General features: G+C 32.2%; 1 protein-coding gene across 1 annotated transcript in view; it reads right to left on the bottom strand.

Annotated features, from left to right (window-relative positions):
- LOC108912795 (rap guanine nucleotide exchange factor 4) overlaps positions 1 to 21,501 on the bottom strand; it is a 101,381-nt gene extending 79,880 nt beyond the window's left edge. Inside the window, exons 1-2 of the mRNA XM_018718179.2 lie at positions 21,383 to 21,501; positions 14,512 to 14,563 (exon numbers count right to left, since the gene is read on the bottom strand). Of these exons, the coding sequence (XP_018573695.1) occupies positions 14,512 to 14,548 (37 nt within the window). The 5' untranslated portion in view covers positions 14,549 to 14,563; positions 21,383 to 21,501. The remainder of the gene's footprint in view (positions 1 to 14,511; positions 14,564 to 21,382) is intronic.
- Between the last annotated feature and the right edge of the window lie 273 nt (positions 21,502 to 21,774).

Raw genomic sequence — 21,774 nt, 5'->3', positions numbered from 1 at the left:
TTACCCCCACGCGGGAGGTGTTTTTCACCTTGAGCATTTTTAGGAGGGCATTCTTGATGTTACCCTTGCCATGTGGAATTCCGCCAATTTTTACCCAGATTTTGGTGACCATTTTTTCTGTTTTCTTGTTTTAGGGGTGGTTTCCACCCCTTCAGTAGGGGTAACTGATCAGAATCCGACAGAAGAACGAATTATGGGGGCATGTATTTCATATCATTTGGATTTATAAGGAAGAGTGGCACAAAAAAGGCAATTCATGAAGGGAACATCATTTGCCGCTGGTTTTCGGCAATAGGGGTGGTTTTACCCCCACGCGGGGGATGTTTTTCACCTTGAGCATATTTGGAAGAACATCCCTGATCTCTTCCTTGCCATTCAAATTCCCGCCAATTTTTACCAAGAATTGATCGACCATTTTCTCACGTTTCTTGTTTTAGGGGTGGTTTCCACCCCTTATGTAGGGGTAAGTCGGACAAATATTGGAAAAATCGAATTATGCTCACCTAAATTTTTCATGACGATCAATTTAAGCCCACGGAGACCTCTGGACGACCTTCCCCGTTCTTGCTACACACTACGCAAAAAGGGGCGAAAAATGGGTTTTTTTGCGGTTACTCTTTCGGCTCTTAATATTAATAATTAAGGTCACTGCGATTAAATAAATAAAAAACATTATCCCAGCTTCTAATCAACTTACAACGATTTTTTTTTAAATTCGAAGAAAACTAAAGTAAAGAGGTTACTATTTTATTTTATAATAATAATTACCTATCAACAATTTAATAAATATTCACATTTTTTCAGTCATTTTTAAACAAATTAAATTTGAAAAACTAAATTCTCAGTAAATGCCTACGTCAATACAACTATTTAGGTACAAAAACAACTAATGATCAAAACCCTACAACGCCTGTGAGCTTGGGAAAAATGAAAATAGCATCTTCTTAGATAATAAATTCCGCCAACGCCAAACCAATGAAGCTTTCGAGCTGAAATTTTTACCACTTATTAAGGGTGTAAAAAGCCTAAAAAATCCTGAATTTCAATTGTCTGCGATGAAAATTGCATTAATTATTAGCAATTGAAAAAAAACGGCAATTTTCGACCATTTTTGAGCTCTTGTGCATAAACAAATTATCGGAATTTAATCGGACTTTTTTCATTTTATAGGCTTATTTAATACCTACCTTTTTTGTATAAACTTTTTTTCGCTATGAATAATAGCTTTTTTACGTGAGTCAAAAAACTACTTTTCCATAACTTTGACCACTGTTAAAACAAATTTTCCCAACTGGCCTCGAGTTGATTTTTTGATATTTTATTTATAATAGGTTTCCGAACAATATTCCGCAGAGAAATAGTATTTTTTTCCCGAAACAGGCTCTTTCATGTCTATAATGACTGGGCTAAAAATATTTTGTGTAGAACAACTAAATAGCTTCAGCTCTGACGGTAAATGACGTTACTCTTCATACAAGGCAACTTACAGCGTCTGTAAAAAAATAGAGGAAGATAAAAAATGTTACATTTTTGCTTATAAATCCGTGCTCAATTACACAGCCCCCCAAACATGATATGAGTACATAGATTTTGTGTATTCTTTGATGTTGACTCGGAATCCACAGCCCAAAAACCGATTTACCAGGGCATTTATTTAGTAAAACGGTAAAATATTCCCTAAAATAGTGTGAAAAAGCAACAATTTGAGAAAATATTTTAAAATCATATTTTGAGTATTGGAAAGAAATATTATGCAAATTAAATATGTGTGAGGGAGGGTGTGCGTGCGCGTGTCATTTAACTTTTTTACTAACACTATAGATTCCTTGAAAACAATTGAAAATCAGATATAGTTCAATTTATGTATCTAGTAATAATATATCAAAGGATCCTTTCATATCAAGTGGCCTATGGCTCCCCATTCGACCATCTTTAACTTTGCTGAAAATTGGTGTGGACATACTTTTGATTGGGGCTTCTACCGATTGCTCTGTGTCAGCCACGACGTTTCTGAAAAGTTTCACATGCTCTCGTAACTCATTCTGATTCGTATGACTATGAAACTAATCGTATGACAGCAATGACTATCATATTTGAAAAAATATTTCACTATAAACTTGTAAATTGTCAAAAAGCAGAACATGACCCAATTTTTAAGTCAAATATTTCAAAATGGGTATTCTTTAATTTTGTTCATTTTTATTAGAAGGAGCAATTTTTTTCTCTACGAATCGTCTTGGGTGTCTCGATGGTTAAGGCAAGTAAAATGTTTCGGAAGATGGTACTCTTCATCTCGTACTTTTCAGACTCAGGGAGCTTCTTCCCATGTTGTTTTCCAGGTAGAGCCACGTTCACTTTTGGGCTTTCTAGCTTGTTTTACCATTCATTCAGAGACACCAAATTCCATCACTTTAATCTTTATTGACTAGGTGCCAAAGTCAGAATTTGTATCTTTTCATCTGTAGTGGACAAGTCTTTGATTCAAGTCTGTTGTGAGTCGATCATAGTCACTGTATTTCTCACATTGTAGCGATTTTGGTTTTAGAATTTCATTTAGATTCAAACCACTAATTGACGCAACTAGCATGTTCTGCATTTGATTTACTTTCCTGTTCATATATCCAAGGGATCTCTCTTGCTGAGGAACTCATCACATCTTGATGTGATTTATCTGATTCTGAGGAAACTGAGACATTCAGTTCCTTCCACTTTATGGACTACTTCCTGTATGCAACACATATCTTTTGGTCAGCCTTTACATTGACCTTTGTCAACTTCATGAACTGGTCAACAGTTAATACATCAATTGATCGCATACTCTTCTTCCGATAATGATTTGGTTTTCCCAATGGGTTTCAATACGATTTTTATAGATATTCAAACTTTGTCATGGTGTAAACATATTTGAGAATGCTCATAAAATGTCGTCCCAGGTCGTTGACGAATCAAATCCCGTTGCTCACATCCAAAGTCTTGAAACAACTTTAAGGCACATTTGCCTGACGTGTATGTTGTAAGATGACATTTCCAGTTTCCATGAGACCAGTAGTAATTCAAGTAAATACTGAATAAGCTATAATAATAGTATATTATGATATTAGGAGAATAAGTGACACTTTATTTGCTAAGCGTGGAAAGTTCACTACGTTCAGACAATCTATGCGAAGCACATAAAGTATCTTATATACGTTATAAATTCTAGGTAAAATAAAGTAAAATAAGTAAGAAAAAAACGAATTTTAAATAAAGATTGTAATATTGAATATTTAACATATTTCACTGCATATATTTATCGTTACCATAGTTACGTACTCAAAATAAATATTTAAAACTAGTTGTCGCGTCGGTTAAGGACTGAAAATGAGTATAGAAGTGGCTGATGAACCTCCCCAGGTGGTAGAGGTGGCTAGAATAGCTGTAGACTGCCGACGAAATCTGGTGCAGTATATGAAGCTGCCTTTGTCAAGTTAGAGAATTGGTGTACTGGAAAAAATGTAACGCAGTACTCTGAGACGAACTAGTGAAGATGACAATTGATGATATTGAAAACATGGGATCTTTGCTGCTAATTAAAATTATTCCTAACACTAAAACTATTAAGAATAGAACTTGTACCGTTTTGGGGGATGAATATTTAAATAAATATAGAAAAGACGTTAATTTGTGCAAGTAATGGATCTTTAATAGCAGTTGACCCTAGAAATATTATCATGAATACTGATATTGCAAGGAGTTGAGGATTCTTAAATCTTCACAATTGTACTTTTACTATAAATATTAATAATAAATAATAAATATAAAAAAATAAATGTTCATTACCAAAATTGAATTTATAGTATTATAATGTGTTATACACTTAGAAGTACTTACTAGCCATATAAACGACATAATATTATTTGAAGAAAAAAGCATTTAACATCTGGGAATGTGATGCAAATTTAAAAATAACACAAGCCCGACAAAAAAATTCTGTGCATCGGACTAGACCACTATATCCTTATGTTTTCGAGGTCCGTTTGACTTTGTCAGGTCAGGTTGAAGGTAATTTCAAAGTCAAAATCCCCATGGTTATTATATATTTTTAGGGTCGCTAATTCCGAATCCGAGGTCTGATTGGCCTTGCTAGGTCAGGCTCAAGATCATTATAAGGTTATTCCAAGGTCAAACTGAGAAAAATCCACTATAACGGGGGCAACCAAAGTAATTAAATGTTTTTTCGGGTCGCTGATTCTAAATTAGGGTTCCTTTTGTCTCTACTGAGTCAAGATCAATGTCATTTTGAGGTTAAACTGAGTAACTTATAAATAGGATTTAGTGGGAATACTGCAGGTTTTTTTGGTCGCTTTATTCCATTCCATTTGATCTTGTTGCATCAGGGTTAATTTATTTGAAAGCTATTTAATTCTAATACTAATAATAGTTAGCATGTCTTTCAAAGCAATTTTTGCCTCGCTCATCTATGTATATTGGATAGAATGACGAGTCTTCACATTAACATGATCTTTTTCAATCACATTTGAAAATCCGACACTACAATTTTATACAGCATTATTAGTTACTAACACTTTCATCCTTTGCGGTAAGAAAGGTTCTGGATAGGTCTCGTGCTTGAAGTTGAGGGAAAATCTTAACCCGATATAGTGATTTTTTCTCGGTTTGACCTTGAAATAACAAGTTAAAAAGGTTAGATAAAAAGTAATTTAAAAAAATATAGAATTAAAAGTTGATGTCGGTAAAAAATTTTAAAATTATTTTTTTCCTTTGCCCTTTTTCGAAATTGAGAGAAATAACATTGTCGACATTTTCTTTAAATATCAATTTTGACAGAAATAAAAAATTATTTGATTGCATTTGTTCATGTCTTTAGCCAAGCAAAAACTATTAGCAAAGGTAAATTTTTCAGAAATTGGCTATTAACAAGTTTTATTGTTACCATTATGTTGGGAATTTTATTGCTGACAATAAATAAACGATAAGCACTGAAGTTATGGTATTTTATAAAATTTAACCTAATGTCTCTAAGGGTGAATTGCGAACTGAATATCCTGATGCGAATTCTCCACAACTTGATAAATTGATTGAAAGGAATTGAACGGATGATATCAGGAAAGCTGCTTTATCGTTCTAGGAAATTGCTTGTCGTGGGCTCCGATTATCAAATTTATCGTTGACCAAAAAGTATATAGATTATTTAAACCGTTCAAATTATCCCGAGGACCACAGAATTATTGTAGGTGATAAAGATTACATGATAAGGCACGCACCACACACTATTTAATAGATCCTTTTGTGTAGGGGGTTCTGTGCTAAAACGTGTTAACGAGTTATTTTTTCTTTATTTTACTCGAATATTCTCATATGGTAATTTAGTTCTAAAATAACTCGTATGATATTAAAAACGTTAAAAGAAAAAGACATTTAAAAAATAAAACTAGGCAATTTGTTTAAAAGTATTTAAAAAAACTATTACTTTTTTACTATTATATTCCGACATTTAAAAATATTGAGTTTGCGATAAGTTTAAAAGCGTTCATTACAAAATAAAAGGTCATGTTAATAACAATTCAAATTTAATTTATTTAAAAGTATTAAGAACACTAATACTTTTTTATGTTTCGACCTTTAAAAATATTGAGTTTGCGATAAGCTTATATAAAATTAAATGAGTATCATTACAAAATAAAAAGTCATACTATTAACAATTCAAATTTTGTTCACTTATTTTGCTATTTTATAGTTATTATTTACCTCTCCACCAAGTTGATTCAATTACCTATTAGATAGCGTTAATGTTGGTACAAATTTTGTTTTTTTTCCAAATAATTCTAAAATGTTTTGTTCCATTTTAACGTTTAGGTATATGTATACACATATTGATATTAAGAACTGCACATCTAACTCTTTAGTAAATACGAGTATACTCAAACTTTGCAGGTGATTTTATACGTTCAGTTAAAAATAACAATTATTGCATTCACCTCAAAAACTTCCAAACTGTAAATTGTGACTAATATTTGAATTTCTGTGATTATCCTTATTTGAAGAATTCGATGATATCCACTTCCAATTTTCATTTTTTTATGTTGAAAAGTTTCAAAAATATCTTAAAAAAACTATTTCCAAAGACTCGTCATCGTTATTTAATCTACTTCTCAAATCAACTTAATTAACTCCTCCACTAAATCATACGCGCGTCTAAAATTTCGTAGAGAAGGGTTTTGTAACTACATAAAATAACTAGGAAATCTTGTACATACAATATTGTATGTACAAGATTTATGTCTGTTTGGTATATTTTTTCTGCTTTCTTATTTTCTTTGGCATAGACTTTTTCAGTTTTTGCTCTTTAAAATGTTTTTACAGAATAAATTTTAAATAAAAATAAGATTTTAACAAAACGATAATCTCGTAGGACGTAAATACCGTTTTCAAATAAAGTTCTGTAAACATGTAGATAAAATTTTCTAAAGCCGTCTCATTTGTAGCGATCAGAAATGTAGGGCGGCTGCAATGTGGTACAGTGTTGACTGTAGGCCAAGTTCTCTTTTATGTAATTTTATTCAAACAATTATAGGGACTCTTATTTGAAAATTTGAAATTGACCTTGACCGGTAACCTCAGGATTAGGTTTAAGGTCAGTAACTGTTTTCCCCCATCAAACCCTACAACTTTATTCATAGAGGTCATTTTTCTCTAGAACCTAAACTGTTGGAGCTATTTGCGTGGATCGATTAAAATAACTTACCCTGTATATGTAAGTGTTTGCATAATAGTATGAAATAAAAAGGCTCAGTGTTTATTTTTCTACACTAAACGCTTCACATAGAACTTACTATAAAATAAATATGTATAGAACGTAATAATAAGTACCAGCAAAAGTTAACAAAATAATGATTTCTTATTAATAAGGAAAATGAATGTAGAAAATAATTAACAGTTGCCTTAAGTGTTCAGCGGGTAATCGTCTCCGGCGATCGGTAAAAACCCATTTCAAAAACGAAAATGACTATTCAATATTTACAGGTCGCAGGCGTATATCTAAAATAGTCGAAGTTTTTAATAGTTTAATAGTTTTTACTAATGGTGGCGAAGCATCAACTACTTCACATATGTATTAGTAATGTCACTATCCGGGCCTTTGATCTGAAGCTTCGCATCGATCAATTTACTCGATACATATCTAGCACATTCCTAATGCCTGCCTGTCGGCCTGGCGTGTTGGTGAATAATCAAGGTTTTTTGGTGAGAGACGTTGGTCGTGCATTTTATTGTCGTTTGTGCGTGTGTAAGTGAGTCTGATGCTTTGTTTCGTCAAATATATGACACGCGATTTTATAGCTGTCAGTAGCATTGTGTATTGTGAACATAGACCGACACACGACTTCACCACAGACGCGTATTGTCGCTTACTAGCATAATACAAACTACTACTGTTTATTTATTTGATGTCACCAAGTTTCCGATGTCATATGCTAAAATTAAAAAAATAATAATTTTTGAAAACTGTTTATTTTAGAGGCAGGGATGCAATAAAAGAAGTTAATCCAACTAATCACGTTGGTGTCGATGAGGAGCTTGTAAAAATTTTAGTTGGGTCAGTTTCATGGTTATTAGTTATGAACCCAATTCTACTACTAATGCTTTACTCAGTATCGAATGCATTAGTTCGATAGTGGGACATACTGTATAATTTTAAACAGTGTTTTATTGAATGTCCTTTTCAACATGACATTAAATCACAAAAGTTGCTGTAAATACGCGTAGCTCTCTTTGGGTAAACAAAGGAGAATTGTAGAGTGAAATAATAGTAGCCAGTGGTAAACTGTTGTCTACATTCTCTCGGAGTTTTTACCGAGTTCTTGTCATCAATTATGTTTCTGTAACATAAAGTTCCTGCCTTATATCATTTGTAACATGAGAAAGCTCTTGTATCAATAAAAGCTCTAAACATGTTTTAAAGGAGTATACACGATCAGTTTGAAAGGTAATATACCTAATATTATAATATAAACAAAAAAATTATGGAAGATCTTTGCTTAAATATCGATAATTTAAACTATTACTATTATATTAAAAGAAAAACATGGTTGAAAGTTTCGTCAAATATACTACAGAGGATAGTTATTATCTGCCAATGCACATGCAAAGACAATCTTTTTATTTTTAAAAATAGGATATCAGTGAAAGTAACAAAATTTGCAAGGTTTCACTGTTATTCTGAAAACTGGAAATTGCATTCAGCTTCTTCAATTATTCTAAAAAAAAATTTAAATGCTCAACTTTTTTCAATTTTAAAACCGGTAATGGTAAGGAAAACGATGGAAACATGAATTAATAAGTGCTTCTATGTAGAATTATGTTGCCAAAATTGGAATGTAGGTGCTAATTGTTTCGACCAATGTGCTTTAGGAAAAATTCTGTATCTCACAATTTTCAGGAAAATGAGAAAAAATTTTTTTTTTATAGTTGTTCTAGATTGTCCCAGTCAGTAGTTCTGAAGATTGTGCGCTGAAAAAAGTTTAATTATTATCTTTCACGGTTTTCTAGAACAACGCGAATATCCTTACTTATAATTCATTGTCAGTGTAATTACCTATATTATTGAGTATACAGCCTTACGGAGACGGCCGATTAGAATATTTCAGAAGCTACTTTAAATAAAATAGTGCCATTGTTGGAGCACTTCCGGTTATATCGGAAGTTGCCACGTACTTGCTTATTTTAAATGGAACACCCTGTATATTTTTGCATATTTGGATACTACGCGTAATTTTATCTCTAATTATCCTCGAGATATTTGAATTTATTCAAAAAGTTGCCTTTCGATAGTCTAATTCAAAATTGCACATTTTTTATATCGTGTATGCTCAAGTATTGATATTTGAAAGAGGAATATGGGGATACCTATCACTTATTACAGTTACTTTAAAAACTGTTTAATTTTACAAAAGGCGGTGGCCTGTATTAAGAACAACTTGTGGGTACTACGTTTTCTAAGTACGAGTATAAAAATGTAGTCGTAGTCAGGTCAATGGAGTCTAGTTTATAAAATTCAATTGAACCAGAAACCACTGACGTTGATGAACCAGTTTACCGACTCTCAAATTTAAAGAGATGACTAGTGATGACGACCAAATATCATTTTTTCTAAATAATATTATATTTGTAATATACAGAGTGATTCAGAACATATCCAAAAAACAAATTCTGGATGTACAGGGGACCCTTACAAATACAATTTTGTAAAGAAAAAATCAAAGAGGGCAGTTCGAAAATGATTTAAAAATACACTTCTGCACGGCACTGGAAACTGGTCCACTGTAAAACCTGACCTCGCACAATGCGACCGGCATGGCGGTGTGATAAAAACGGATAAAAACTTTCGCAAGGAAAGAAATATGTAGGTAAATAGAATTTTATCGCACCTATTTATATCGGCAAATTCAACTGCTTCTGCCTTTATTAATTCATAAAATTAATTTGTGTTTTTAAATAATAAAATCATTTGACATACCCGATGTTACAACAATTGTTCAAAATTTTATCCACCAATGTGTAAACACATTTGGGTCCGTTGTACTCAGTTTCTACGAACTAACATAAATGTTGTCTTGTTTCACCATAACACAAATGCTTCACCATAAATTAAAACGATATCCATCAACTTCGAGTACACGCAAACTATTTTTGACACAAACTACCCATTTTTGACACTAACTACTAAAAACCTGTTGTAAACACCACATATAGCAACGACGATTGCAAAATCCGAATTCAGTATTCGGAGTCGCTGAGGCCACGTGGCGAATGACGCTAGAGACTACAGTTGTCCAGCTATGTAGTGGTTGAATGTACTATAACTTCAATATTTTTTTTCTCGGAAACTAAGGATTTTACAAAAATTTTTTTTACGATATTGATTCCATTTCTCATGCTGCATCTATTCCCAAATTTTTTTGGATAAGTTGTGAATCACCCTGTATTATTGTCTGTATTGCTACTCTTCCCGATGCTGACTAGGGATAGTCTCATTTTGAAAAATGGTATTCAATCATATATTACATATTAACTATGGATCTATTAGGATTTTATTTAACTTAACAAAAATCTGTGACATATGGCTTTGTACCTTTATTTGCAACAATATCAAACTTTATATTTTGCCAAACGAGCAGGGATTTGTGACTAAACGTTCTGTTGTATCTAACCTAACGAAATTGTTCACTCAATTTGTCTCAAATCACCTAGACATCAAGGATCAAGTTAGATCAATATTTAGCGACTTTTTATAGTGACAATTTGCATTTTCTTATTAAATCTATAAACCTAAATTGTGGTTCGGACACCCGCTTCAAATTAAAATAAATTATTGACTACCTCAGGCATGTATCAATGTTCTAGTCTAGGACCTCTTCTTTATTATAATTATAAACCGTCTACACTGTAATAAAAAGTATGGTAAAATTCCTTGAACTTTCCATGCTAACCTGTTGCCATTGAATCTTTAAGTAAAATTCATGTAACATTTATGTAATATGAAATAAAACCTGTGAAATATATATTGATTATACATGAATATTACTTGAACATTCCATGGCAACGGGTTACCATGGAAAGTTCGAGGATAGCTTAATTTGAAATGACATTTAACGTCTGGCGAATTTGCTTTGATGTGATCAATAGTTTGAAAATGGCGCTGATTTTAATTTCGTAAATAAGAAGTAAACGCAAAGAGTTCAGGTCTGGAATCTGATTTTTGGCACAAGACCTGGCGAATTCACAAAGCTGAGTGTGCAGATGCATTGTCATGGTGCAAGAACCATAAGTTGTCACACCACAACTTTGGTCTCTTTTTGAGGAGTTTTTCACGTAACCGTTGTACAACATCTTGATAGTAGACTTGGTCCACTGTTTCACCTTAAGAATTCCAAATGCACAACTCCATCAAAATTGAAAAAATCACTGAGCAACACTTTGACATTGCTTCGAGACTGACATGCTTTCTTGGGGCGTGGAGATCCTTTGCCAATCTATTGTGATGATTGAACTTTTGTGTCAATGTCGTAGCCGTAAACTCAGCTTTCTTCTCCCGTTATGACCCTTTGAATTAATGTTACATCGTCATTGGTTTGTTCAAGGAATTGCCGACAAACATCCACACGATTTTTTTTCTGTTGTTCGGTCATCACACAGGAGTAAATTTTGGTGCAACTGGAGGCATGTCAGTCAAAATTTCATGGCATGATCCAATTGAGATGCTAACCTCTTTTGCAATATCAAAATTACCTGGTCTAGGATCATCTTCAGTTAAATGAGATCACTTTTAAATCGCGAAAACCATTAGCAACATTGCATCATCTTCGTAAGCTTGTTTGAAAAGTAGAAACGTTGCCGTAAAAGTTTTCCTAGCTTCACGCAAAATTTTACGTTGCCTCGTTGTTCCAGAAAATCGCACATTTCAAAAATCGTCACTAACACTTAAACACGTTGCACTCAAATAGCAATATCGCCAAAACTAAATAAAAATGGGAATCCAAGAACATGTGGTTACAGAGGAAGTTCAGCGCAACGTACTGCTCCCTACCGCATATATCTCCATTGGCACATAATTCTAAAAGTTCAATTATTTTCTAAATAGACCTCGTACGGGTACTAAATTTATATTTAAATTCGTGAAGTTCAAAAAACTCAAAATCGTTTGTTAAAACACTTATCGTATCGATCACTTTTAAAAGATAAAAAAAGATAATATGTTTTCTTACAATGCCCATGTAATTTTTTTCTCAATGCACGTCAAAGTGCTTTTGTTGTAAGTTCGAGTAGGAAAGCATATGTCACAATATATTGAACAATGTACAAGATATTATCCGATTTATTTTACTTTTACAAATAAGAAATAACCCCTCGGGTTATACACTTGTATTTATGTATGAGCGGATTTTATGAAAATTTCAGGAATAAGAAATGTATTAAATTGTATAATTGTTTATAATAAATATGATAATTTATATTTATATAATTTAGGGTGGCCCAAAAAAAAAATGAATATTTTTTTCGTGTCTCTTGTGAAAATATGTTAGTTTATCATGTTTTAAGAGCCCCCTCAAAAAAAACAGCTCCAAAAAAATTTTTTTAGAGGTCGCTCAAGATTTTTAAAAATTTCCAAAATCGTCAAAAATTGATTTTTTTTTACAAACAAAAGAATATAAATAAATCACGAGACACTTAAATTTTAAAAAATTTAAAAATTATAAATATTTGATACAGTGTGGTAGTAAATTTTGCCTCGAGAAATGTTTTAAGTTTCTTGTGATTTATTTCTATTTTTTTGTTCATCAAATTCAATAAAAAAAATTATTAGTTCGTTGATATTTATTTTTAAAGGTCGCTCGAAAACATTTTAGGTACACTACTTCTAAAGTTAAATTAATTTTATGAATGACCTTTAGGAATTAAAATATCGATTTGAAATTTTCAAAATTGAGATTTTTTTCAACCTAGAAAATGATAAAATAACGAGAAAATTTTTTTTTTTAAATCAATTTTTGACCACTGAAATTTTTTTTAAATCTTGAGCGACCTCTAAAAAACAATTTTTTGAGGTGATTTTTTGAAGGGGCTCTTAAAACATGATAAAGTAACGTATTTTCACAAGAGACGCGAAAAAAAATTCGTTCCTTAGGGCCACCCTAATATACTTATAATAAATGTTTATTTTTTATTTTTCGATAATTTACGAAAAACGATCTGATCGAAGAGATTAGGGAGATAAATATGTAATGAAAACTAGGTATATAAATAAATTAAAATGCTGATGGAAATGGCACCAGACTTTCCATTGGGAACAATAAAAGGGAACGCCGACATAGTCGTAAAGGAGAATTATTTTGGAGATTGATGTGTCCCTTTTGTTTTCATTTTTTTGAGATGGGTGTCGATATCCAAATAATTGGACAAGGAAAATAAGCATCTAAAGTAACATGTGAAATATATACAAATCAAATTAAAGTCAATTAAATGGTGGTTGATTGGTGCAATGTAGGAATAGCTGTGGAAAACAATAAAGTAGGTACCACGTTATTAATGGCGGACAATTTTATTTTTACACAGAGAAAAATAGTAGCAATTATCGAAGAAATCCAATGAGAAACTAGCAGCCAACTAATGCTACCTAGTGAAAATAATTACTATATTAAATATTTAATAAATTTTAACTTGGAGAACTCCAAATACCGCCAATATATTAAAAACATAATTTTGATTAATTAATGAATAGTTAGTATATATTTTCCTTACATTCCTATTTACCTACATGTACCTGAATCTAAAAACATATCTTCCTCGTTAATTACTATTAAACACATTCCGTTATCTGCTTTAGGTATAATTATTAACTTTCCACTTAGAAATGTATTTTATGATGACTAATTTAACAGTTTTGTTAAAGGTTAATGTTAAATACTGAAATGTTATTTAATATAGGCAATTTTTCTGGGATTTTTTAGGATTAGAAGCTTCCAATGTACACATTTATAATTTATTAACAACATGTTAATGTTCTTTTTTTTGTGCGTTTGAAAAAATTGCGGATCTTTCCAAAATTTCATTTGAAGCTCCGTAGACGGCGCGATCGATATGCAATCGCTCCGGAGCCGCTACATCGATGTCGGCAAGAACGCGAACGAGCGCGAGCGCTATACGTTTCCGACATCGCCGATATTCCCAAAATTCGACCATCGGGCCCTCAGGGCGAGAAATATCACACCGAGAGTATTCCATTCCATCGAACGACGACGACTACCCGTGGTAAATCTACCCCTAAGGTTGCCGATAAGAGCCATGATGGAAAAATTTTCGACTTAGTTTCGAAAAATTAATGAAGGGCTGCAAGTGCTATACAGAGTGAACAAAATAAAACCCGAACCATAAATATTTCCAAAGTGCCCAAATTTGGAAAAACACAAGTGTCAGTGCTTCCAAGGCATCTTAGGCCACACCATCCACTCAATTAGGTTGTGGACCTGAGCATATCGAGCGCTACAATGGCGGAGGATCGTAAATTTAATTTTGCCTTTTTGGCGACTTCAAGGTCTCACGTCAAGAGAGAATTACATGAGATACCGGGGAACTTCTTCACCAGTGAGCAGGCTTCTGACTACCTAGCACAGAGTGTGAAAAGGAACACAATCCAACCGATCCCATTATGAGAGTTTATGACCCGCTCATGATGTATAGAGAAGAAGCAAATAGGTCATCGCCACCAAGAGCTAGCGGAACCGAGCCAATTCCGCGTCCTGGCGCCCAATGTGAGGCCACGACCGAGGGCCATCAAGCGATCCATTTGATACCGCGACAATATCTTAATTTTCAATATATCATAGAAGTAGATATTTGAAGAAATCAATTCGAAATTGTATTTACTTTCTATGACAATGTTAATAGGAAACATATACAATTAAATTGATTACTCTATAATTATTATTAATACATACTTTATTAGAATGGACTTACCGTTTTTCAGTTTACAGTTCGAAACTACATCGTTCATCAATTCCTTATTTTTCTGAAACAAACGAAAACGTTACACAGTTAATAAGAAAAGCACATCAACTAAGTAATCACATCAATCACTAAAATAATAGAAACGCGAATGACCTGGCGTTATTATTTTATCGCACGTGCAAGTACACATAATTAGAAGGAATTCATTTACTATCGTTTTGTAAAAAATAACTCCCACTACACTATCATGTGATAAGATATAATATACTGTAAATAATGTTACGTTATCTATAAAATAATCTGATAAAGTTTTGGTTAAATGTTTTGTTTTACTACTATTTATACTAGGTCATTTTTGATAATAGAAAATGAATAATAAAATTTTAATGTATTTGGTGCAGAAAGTGAACTATCAATGTTACTGTTTTAGTCAATTTACAATAACATACCTACGTCGTCCAATGAACATCCATGAATTTCAAATGAGGAATCAGTGTACAGGGTTATTCATATAACATTTTACCACCGTTAACTATTTTATTTTTTGAGCTAGACAAAAATAAGTTGTAGGGAATCTTGCTGTGAGTTTATGAAAATAGAAATTGTACAGAGCGTTTCAAAGATAGTAACCAAACTTATGTTTTTTTTTAAATGGAATACCCTGTATATTATTCGATTTTCGGAATCTCTGCTTCTTCCTGATTCCAGTAATATATATATATATATATATATGTTGCGGGTTTACTTAACAATTTGCTCAATATTCTGCTTTGAAAGACTGAATCTCGCAATGGCTAGTATAAAAATTGCTATGGAAAATAAAATAATAATATTAGATATTTTAAATAAGTAGTCATAAGAGAATCTTCAGAGTTTATTATCGAATTCATATACATATTATAAACTTTCAATAATTGCTCTATCATGTGCAAGACAAAGGTTATACCTTTTAATTAAATTTCTCTTAAAATTATTGACTTTACCAGATTCATTTAAAATGCGAATTTCTTGAGATATATTTCTCTTATATACTCTATTCATTAGAGTATCCCAGAGAAAAAAATCTATAGGGATCAAGTCTGGACTTCGGGGAAGCCAAAAAAGTTATACCTATCCAGTCAATAAACCGCGCGCACACGGTGCGGTTCGTGCGCAACTCGAAAACCCCGTACTAATCTAGAGAACTTGCTGCAAACGCGCGGCGCGCGCTCGGAGCGGAGCGCAGATGTATACACACCTTTACATCTGTCAAATTTTCGGTTCTATGAGAACATATTTATTCTACAGGGTGGTCCGAATTTTATGCAGGAAACTTCAAGGGCAAATAGATCTCTTTAAAATAATAGCTGTTTGCCTTATAAACATAGGTCTGGAACGGCCTCGTTTTAGAGATACAGGGTGTTGAAGTTGTTAAAAAAATGTAATTTTTTGTTTATATCTCCGGAATCTATTAACCGATCTGAATAAAATTTAGTACAGATAATGTATGACAGTAGGCCTTGCATTACCTAAAATATTAGCTCTATAGGTTAAACCAGTGGTGTACAACTGGACAGGATCACCCCTTTTTTATAAAAAAAACCTACGCCACTGTATTTTTTACAAGTTATTGTAACGGATTTATATTCTAATGTACAAAATACGTAAAATAGGTAACTTGAATTTTTTCCGTAAATTTCACCGTTCTCAAGTTATTCATACCAATACAATCCCCTTGTGGCAGATACTTCTAACCATAATATTACAATAGTATATATGTTTATCGTTAAAAGTAAGTGCAATTTGTAAGCACTTCAACAAAATTCTTTACACTTGCCGCTTTCATCTTTTTGGATTAAAAAACGTCTCAGCAACTCGGGATGAGTAAATCGAAATTTTGAAAAGTTCTACATAAAGATGGTAGAAATCCGTACCATTTACAACCTGTGCAAAATTTACTTCCGGAAGATGCAGAGAGACACCTAAATTTTTGTCAGTGGTTGTTAGAGTCACAACATAGTCCAGAATTCTTACTAAAAATACTTTGGATCGATGAAGCTACGTTCAATCCTCATGAAATTCGAACAAGATCTTTTCAAGAGGAATTTTCTGTGAAAGTGTAGCTCGGAATAATTCGCAATAAAGTTTGTGGACCTTTCTTCTTGCTACCATCCAAATTCCCAATAATTTCTAAACTCTCTAGAAAACCATCTATTTGAATTATTACTTTCAAGCATAAACATAAATATTCTTTTAATATTATGGTTTGAAATGTCTGCCAGAAGGGGAATATATTGGTATGAATAACTTGAGAACGGCGAATCTTAGGGAAAAAATTCAAGTTACCTTTTTTACTTATTTAGTGCATTAGAATATAAATCCGTTACAATATGTTGTAAAAAATACAGTGGCGTAGGTTTTTTATAAAAAGAGGGCGGCCCCTGTCCAGTTGTACACCACTGGTTGAACCTCTAGAGCTCGAATTTTAGAGAATGCAAGGTCTACTGTCATACATTATCTATACCAAATTTTATTGAGATCGGTTAATAAATTCCGGAGATATAAACAAAAAATCATTTTTTTTAACAAATTTAACACCCTGTATCTCTAAAACGAAGCCGTTCCAGACCTATGTTTATAAGGCAAACACCTATTATTTTAAAGAGATCTGTCTGCCCTCGAAGTTTCCTGCATAAAATTCGGACCACCCTGTATATAGCGATTTCGATATATTTATGGTTCATGACGAGATTCAGTCTTTCAAAGCAGAATATCGAACAAATTGTTACGTAAACCTACAACATATATACACCGTTGGAATCAGGAAGAGGGAGAGATTCCGAAAATTGAATAATATATAGGGTGTTCCATTTAAAAAAACATAAGTTTGGTTCGTATCTTTGAAACGCCCTATATCATTTCTGTTTTCATAAACTCATTAAACTCGCAGACAGATTCCTTACAACTTTTATTTTAACTATTTTTGTCTATCTCAAAAAATAAAAAAAGTTAAGGGGGTAAAATGTTATATGAATAACCCTGTACATACAGTCTGTCCAAGATAAGGATGGGATCGCATTAGGATCTAGAAAACGGTAAGAGATATGGGGTGACTCAAATTAGAAAAAAGTTATGTTTTTTATACCTAACAATATGCCGTTTAGAAAGTTTTAAAGTTCTGGGTAGTTCCGGAGATATCCGGAAAACCTGAAATTTTGAAAAATCGTTTAATTTTTTTTTCTGGCTTTATTTGAAAATGAATTTTAAAATAAATGGCATATTTACATTGCCACTTTTTCGCTCTATCCAATGGCGTCAACATTTTTGCAATCCGACGTTTCGTCTTCGAGGTTAATTTTTTTTAAAAACGTCGCTGCTATTTTTATGACAAAATCTAGTCATTTTTAATTCTAAATTAGATTATATTAGTATTGTAATCGCTTAAAAAGGTTTTCAGCTTGCTTTAGCTATCATTCAAAATTTTTCGTGAGTACGTCTCTGAACGCTATCAAAATATGTTTTGGAGGAAGTCATAACAGTATAAAAGTCAATACAGCACAAAATATCCAACAATTTTTTAATCAAAAATTTAAAAAAGTTAAAAAAAAAATAATATTTTATTATTTCTAATTAGTATTGCTAATAGTAGTAAACAAAATTATTGGATATTTTGTGCCGTATTGACTTTATACTGTTCCTCTAATAGATAGCTAAAACAAGCTGAAAACCTTATTCAGCGATTTCAATAGTAATATTATCTAATTCAGAACTAAAAATGACTAGATTTTGTCATAAAAATAGCAGCGACGTATTTAAAAAAATTAACCTGATGATAGCCCCTCGAAGACGACACATCAGATTGCTAATATATTGACGCCATTGGGTAGAGTAAAAAAAGTGGCAATATGCAATGTATTTTAAAATTCGTCTCTTACCGTTTCCTATATCCTAATGCTATCCCATCCTTATCTTGGACACACTGTATGTATATGATAATAATATGAATATATATTATTATTTTTTAAATTCTTTGTTCAAATTATTTTATTTTTATGAATTATAAAAAAATGTGATTTGCACGTTCTTTCTAGAAAAAATACGTCTTCTCAAACAATTCCTTACATGATTTTCGTCGTGAACGGTAATTACGCAGTCCCACATAAAAAAAGGTTCTATACCAAAGTCATTAGTGCATAGATCTTGTATAGTTTTTGATGTTGAATTCGAATCCGCAGCCCAAAGGCCGATTTACTGTTCACATTGAAAATCATGTATGAATCAAGATAATCATTATTTGATTTTCTTCACAGAAATTGAAAAATATAGCGTGCATCTGGTTAAAGGAAAGTCCATTGCAAACCACAATTAAATATCAAAAATGAGGCATCCGTCAGATATGGTAAAACAAGTACAGCGGGAAAAACACGTCATAAATTCCGATTATCCAGACATCCTTTCGTTGACCATAGTATGTCCTTGTGCTGTTAGAGTTATTAATGTACGACTGAAAATATATATACTTAAAAACTAATAAGTAATACTGTTTATTTATTGATAATGTAAAAAAGCAAAACAAAAAATGAATATCAATGTAGATGTTCAAAATGCTCGCCGCGAACGTCTTGGCAACATTTCATATCAGTAAAAAGGAACGTTGAAACGGTTTTTGCTTACTTTCTCATGATCAAGAGCTAAATGGGAAATAAGTATTGAGTATTGTAGCGAATTTCTGTAATCAAATAATTTTCTTTTTTTAATGTCAATTTTTGCAATAAATCTGAAAACACTTAATATTTCCGAAACAGTTGAAGATAGGTGTAGGTCATTGTACATGAAATATGTCTAGAATTTTCTGAAGAATCCAAAAATTTGATAATATACAGGGTGTTGCATTTAAAAATAAAAAAGTTAGTATTGACCAATGTTACATGACACACCCTGTATAAAAATATTTTGTTGAAAAAAATGTGCAACTAAAAATACCAATCGACGTGTCGGAGCGTTTTTACGAACACGCCCCCATTTATTTATTATCAAATTTATTCCATTTGGCTGATAACTATATACAGGGTGAGTCAAAATTCACTCCCCAGCCGCCGGATATATATTATAAAATAAAAAATAAAACAAAAATGTAGAATACTAAAATCTCGAAAGCGGAGCCGTTTTCAAATAAATTATTAATTTTAGTTCAATAAATGCGCAAATTTCGACAGACTAATCAAGTTGGCCGGACAAAAACAAGTAGTTTTCAATGACCACAACCTTCATTATTGGCATTATGAGAATCCCCATGAAAAACGTCAGCGGAATCAGCAAAGACATTGGTCTGTAAATGTTTGGATATTTATTTACGGGAAAAGGATCATAGGTCCATATTTTTTGCCAAGAATACTAATGGTGAAAATTACAGTAATTTTTGCGAGAACATTTTGCCAGGTTTGATAGAAGATATTCCTCTACAACAATGTGCAACTACATATGTGGTTTCAGCATGAAGGTGCGCCCGCACATGCCACATTACAAGTACGACATATTTTGAACCTAATAAATGGATTGGACGGGGTGGACCAACACCATGGCCACCTCGGTCTCCTGACTTGATTCCGATAGACTTTTGGTTATGGGGATACATAAAAGAAAAGTTTATTTCACTGTGCCTGTTGGCAGGATTCATGAAGCAGTAGCGGAAATAAATGAAGCTAATTTCTGTTCTGTTGCCAGGAGTTTCTACCACAGATTGCAGAAGTGTATTAACGAAAATGGTAATGGTTTTGAAGGTTAGCCAAAGCCAGAAGGATCTTTGTTCTTGCTATTTCTTATTTTGTATGGATTTAAATGGTGGATTTTAATGGTGTTAATATTAAACAAAAAAATTATAAATTTGAATTTTTCTTTACAAAATTTTCCGAAAACGGCTCCGCTTTCGAGATTTTAGTATTCTACATTTTTGTTTTATTTTTTATTTTAGAATATATATCCGGCCGCTGGGGAGTGAATTTTGACTCACCCTGTATAACTATTTCGGCCCTTATAGAATGGTTCCTCAAAGTTTCTTGACGTACATAACTAACACCCCATACATCATAAAGGAGGAGGGTGAATATTTTGTTTTTCTTTTAAATTTTTTAGCACAGAATTACGTCTCTTCTACAAAACACCAATATTAGTTACCCAGTCTTGACTATGAAATATTTTATTCACACGCGTTGTCCTCAAAAAACATTTTTCAAACGTTGTTCTGGTTTTTTAGGTTTTCAAATATGCAGTAATTTCCTATGAGTCGGCAGTACTATACCGTCAACTATGTATGCAATATATTGGTTACTTTCAAAACTCAACGTTGATGACTTTAACGCAATCTCGTTCTTACAAAAATTTTTTATGCATATTTTAGAGAGTTTTAGGGAGTGGAGCTTCCCTGAACAAAGCTTGAAGTATGCAGCAATTTCTATTATATTTTGAGATGTAAACTTCTTTTAAGAAACGAGTCATTTTAATGTAATTTTTAAAATATTTAAATTTTCAAAATTATTTCTAAAATGCCTTGTTTCTCACATACATTTTTTAGTAATATAGCTGTTAGGAATTAAATTAATCTATAAATCGATTCTATATTATTACTTCAGAAAAATTTTAATAAATGTGATTTTTTTTAACATTATTGTACGTATATCAAAATTCAGTGGTTAAACCATTGATTCATGGGTCAACCTACTAAAATTATAACTTTAATATTACGACGTATATATAATATATAATACGTAGGTATAGCAACTTATATATGAAACTGAAATCTTAACATCTCTGTGAATCTTAACATTTGATGTTAGCGTTACATAAATTTCTAACGTTTTAAGCACATTAATTAGAAACAACAGGTCTAAAATTAATATCTTACCTCCCATATTAGCCTGAAATCATGTTGTTCGACACGTAGCAGTTCGCATGTTGTTTGTGTTACAACAGTTGTGTCCCGTGGCAAATCCTGCAGAATCGATTCTCCAAATGTTGCACCTACTCCTAATGTACACAGCGTTACCGTGTTCTGAAAATAAAAAGTTACTTTCATTATTTTTCAATAAATAGAGATTAAGAACAGAGTATTACGCGTATGAACATGGTTTCTTTTTACTTTTCTGATTTGTAATTTATTGCTTATTATTAAACATTTCTATCACAATTATTTGAAATTAATTCCACATTTGCAAAGCAAATGCAACTGTCATTTATGATCATTTTTTAAGTAAAATTAAATATAGGTGCTGGTTAAAAGAGTACCTATTCTAAATA

Source organism: Anoplophora glabripennis, unplaced genomic scaffold (genome assembly GCF_000390285.2).
Source record: "Anoplophora glabripennis isolate ALB-LARVAE unplaced genomic scaffold, Agla_2.0 scaffold738, whole genome shotgun sequence".
Lineage (NCBI taxonomy): Eukaryota > Metazoa > Arthropoda > Insecta > Coleoptera > Cerambycidae > Anoplophora > Anoplophora glabripennis.
This window is presented reverse-complemented; position numbering and strand designations above follow the sequence as displayed.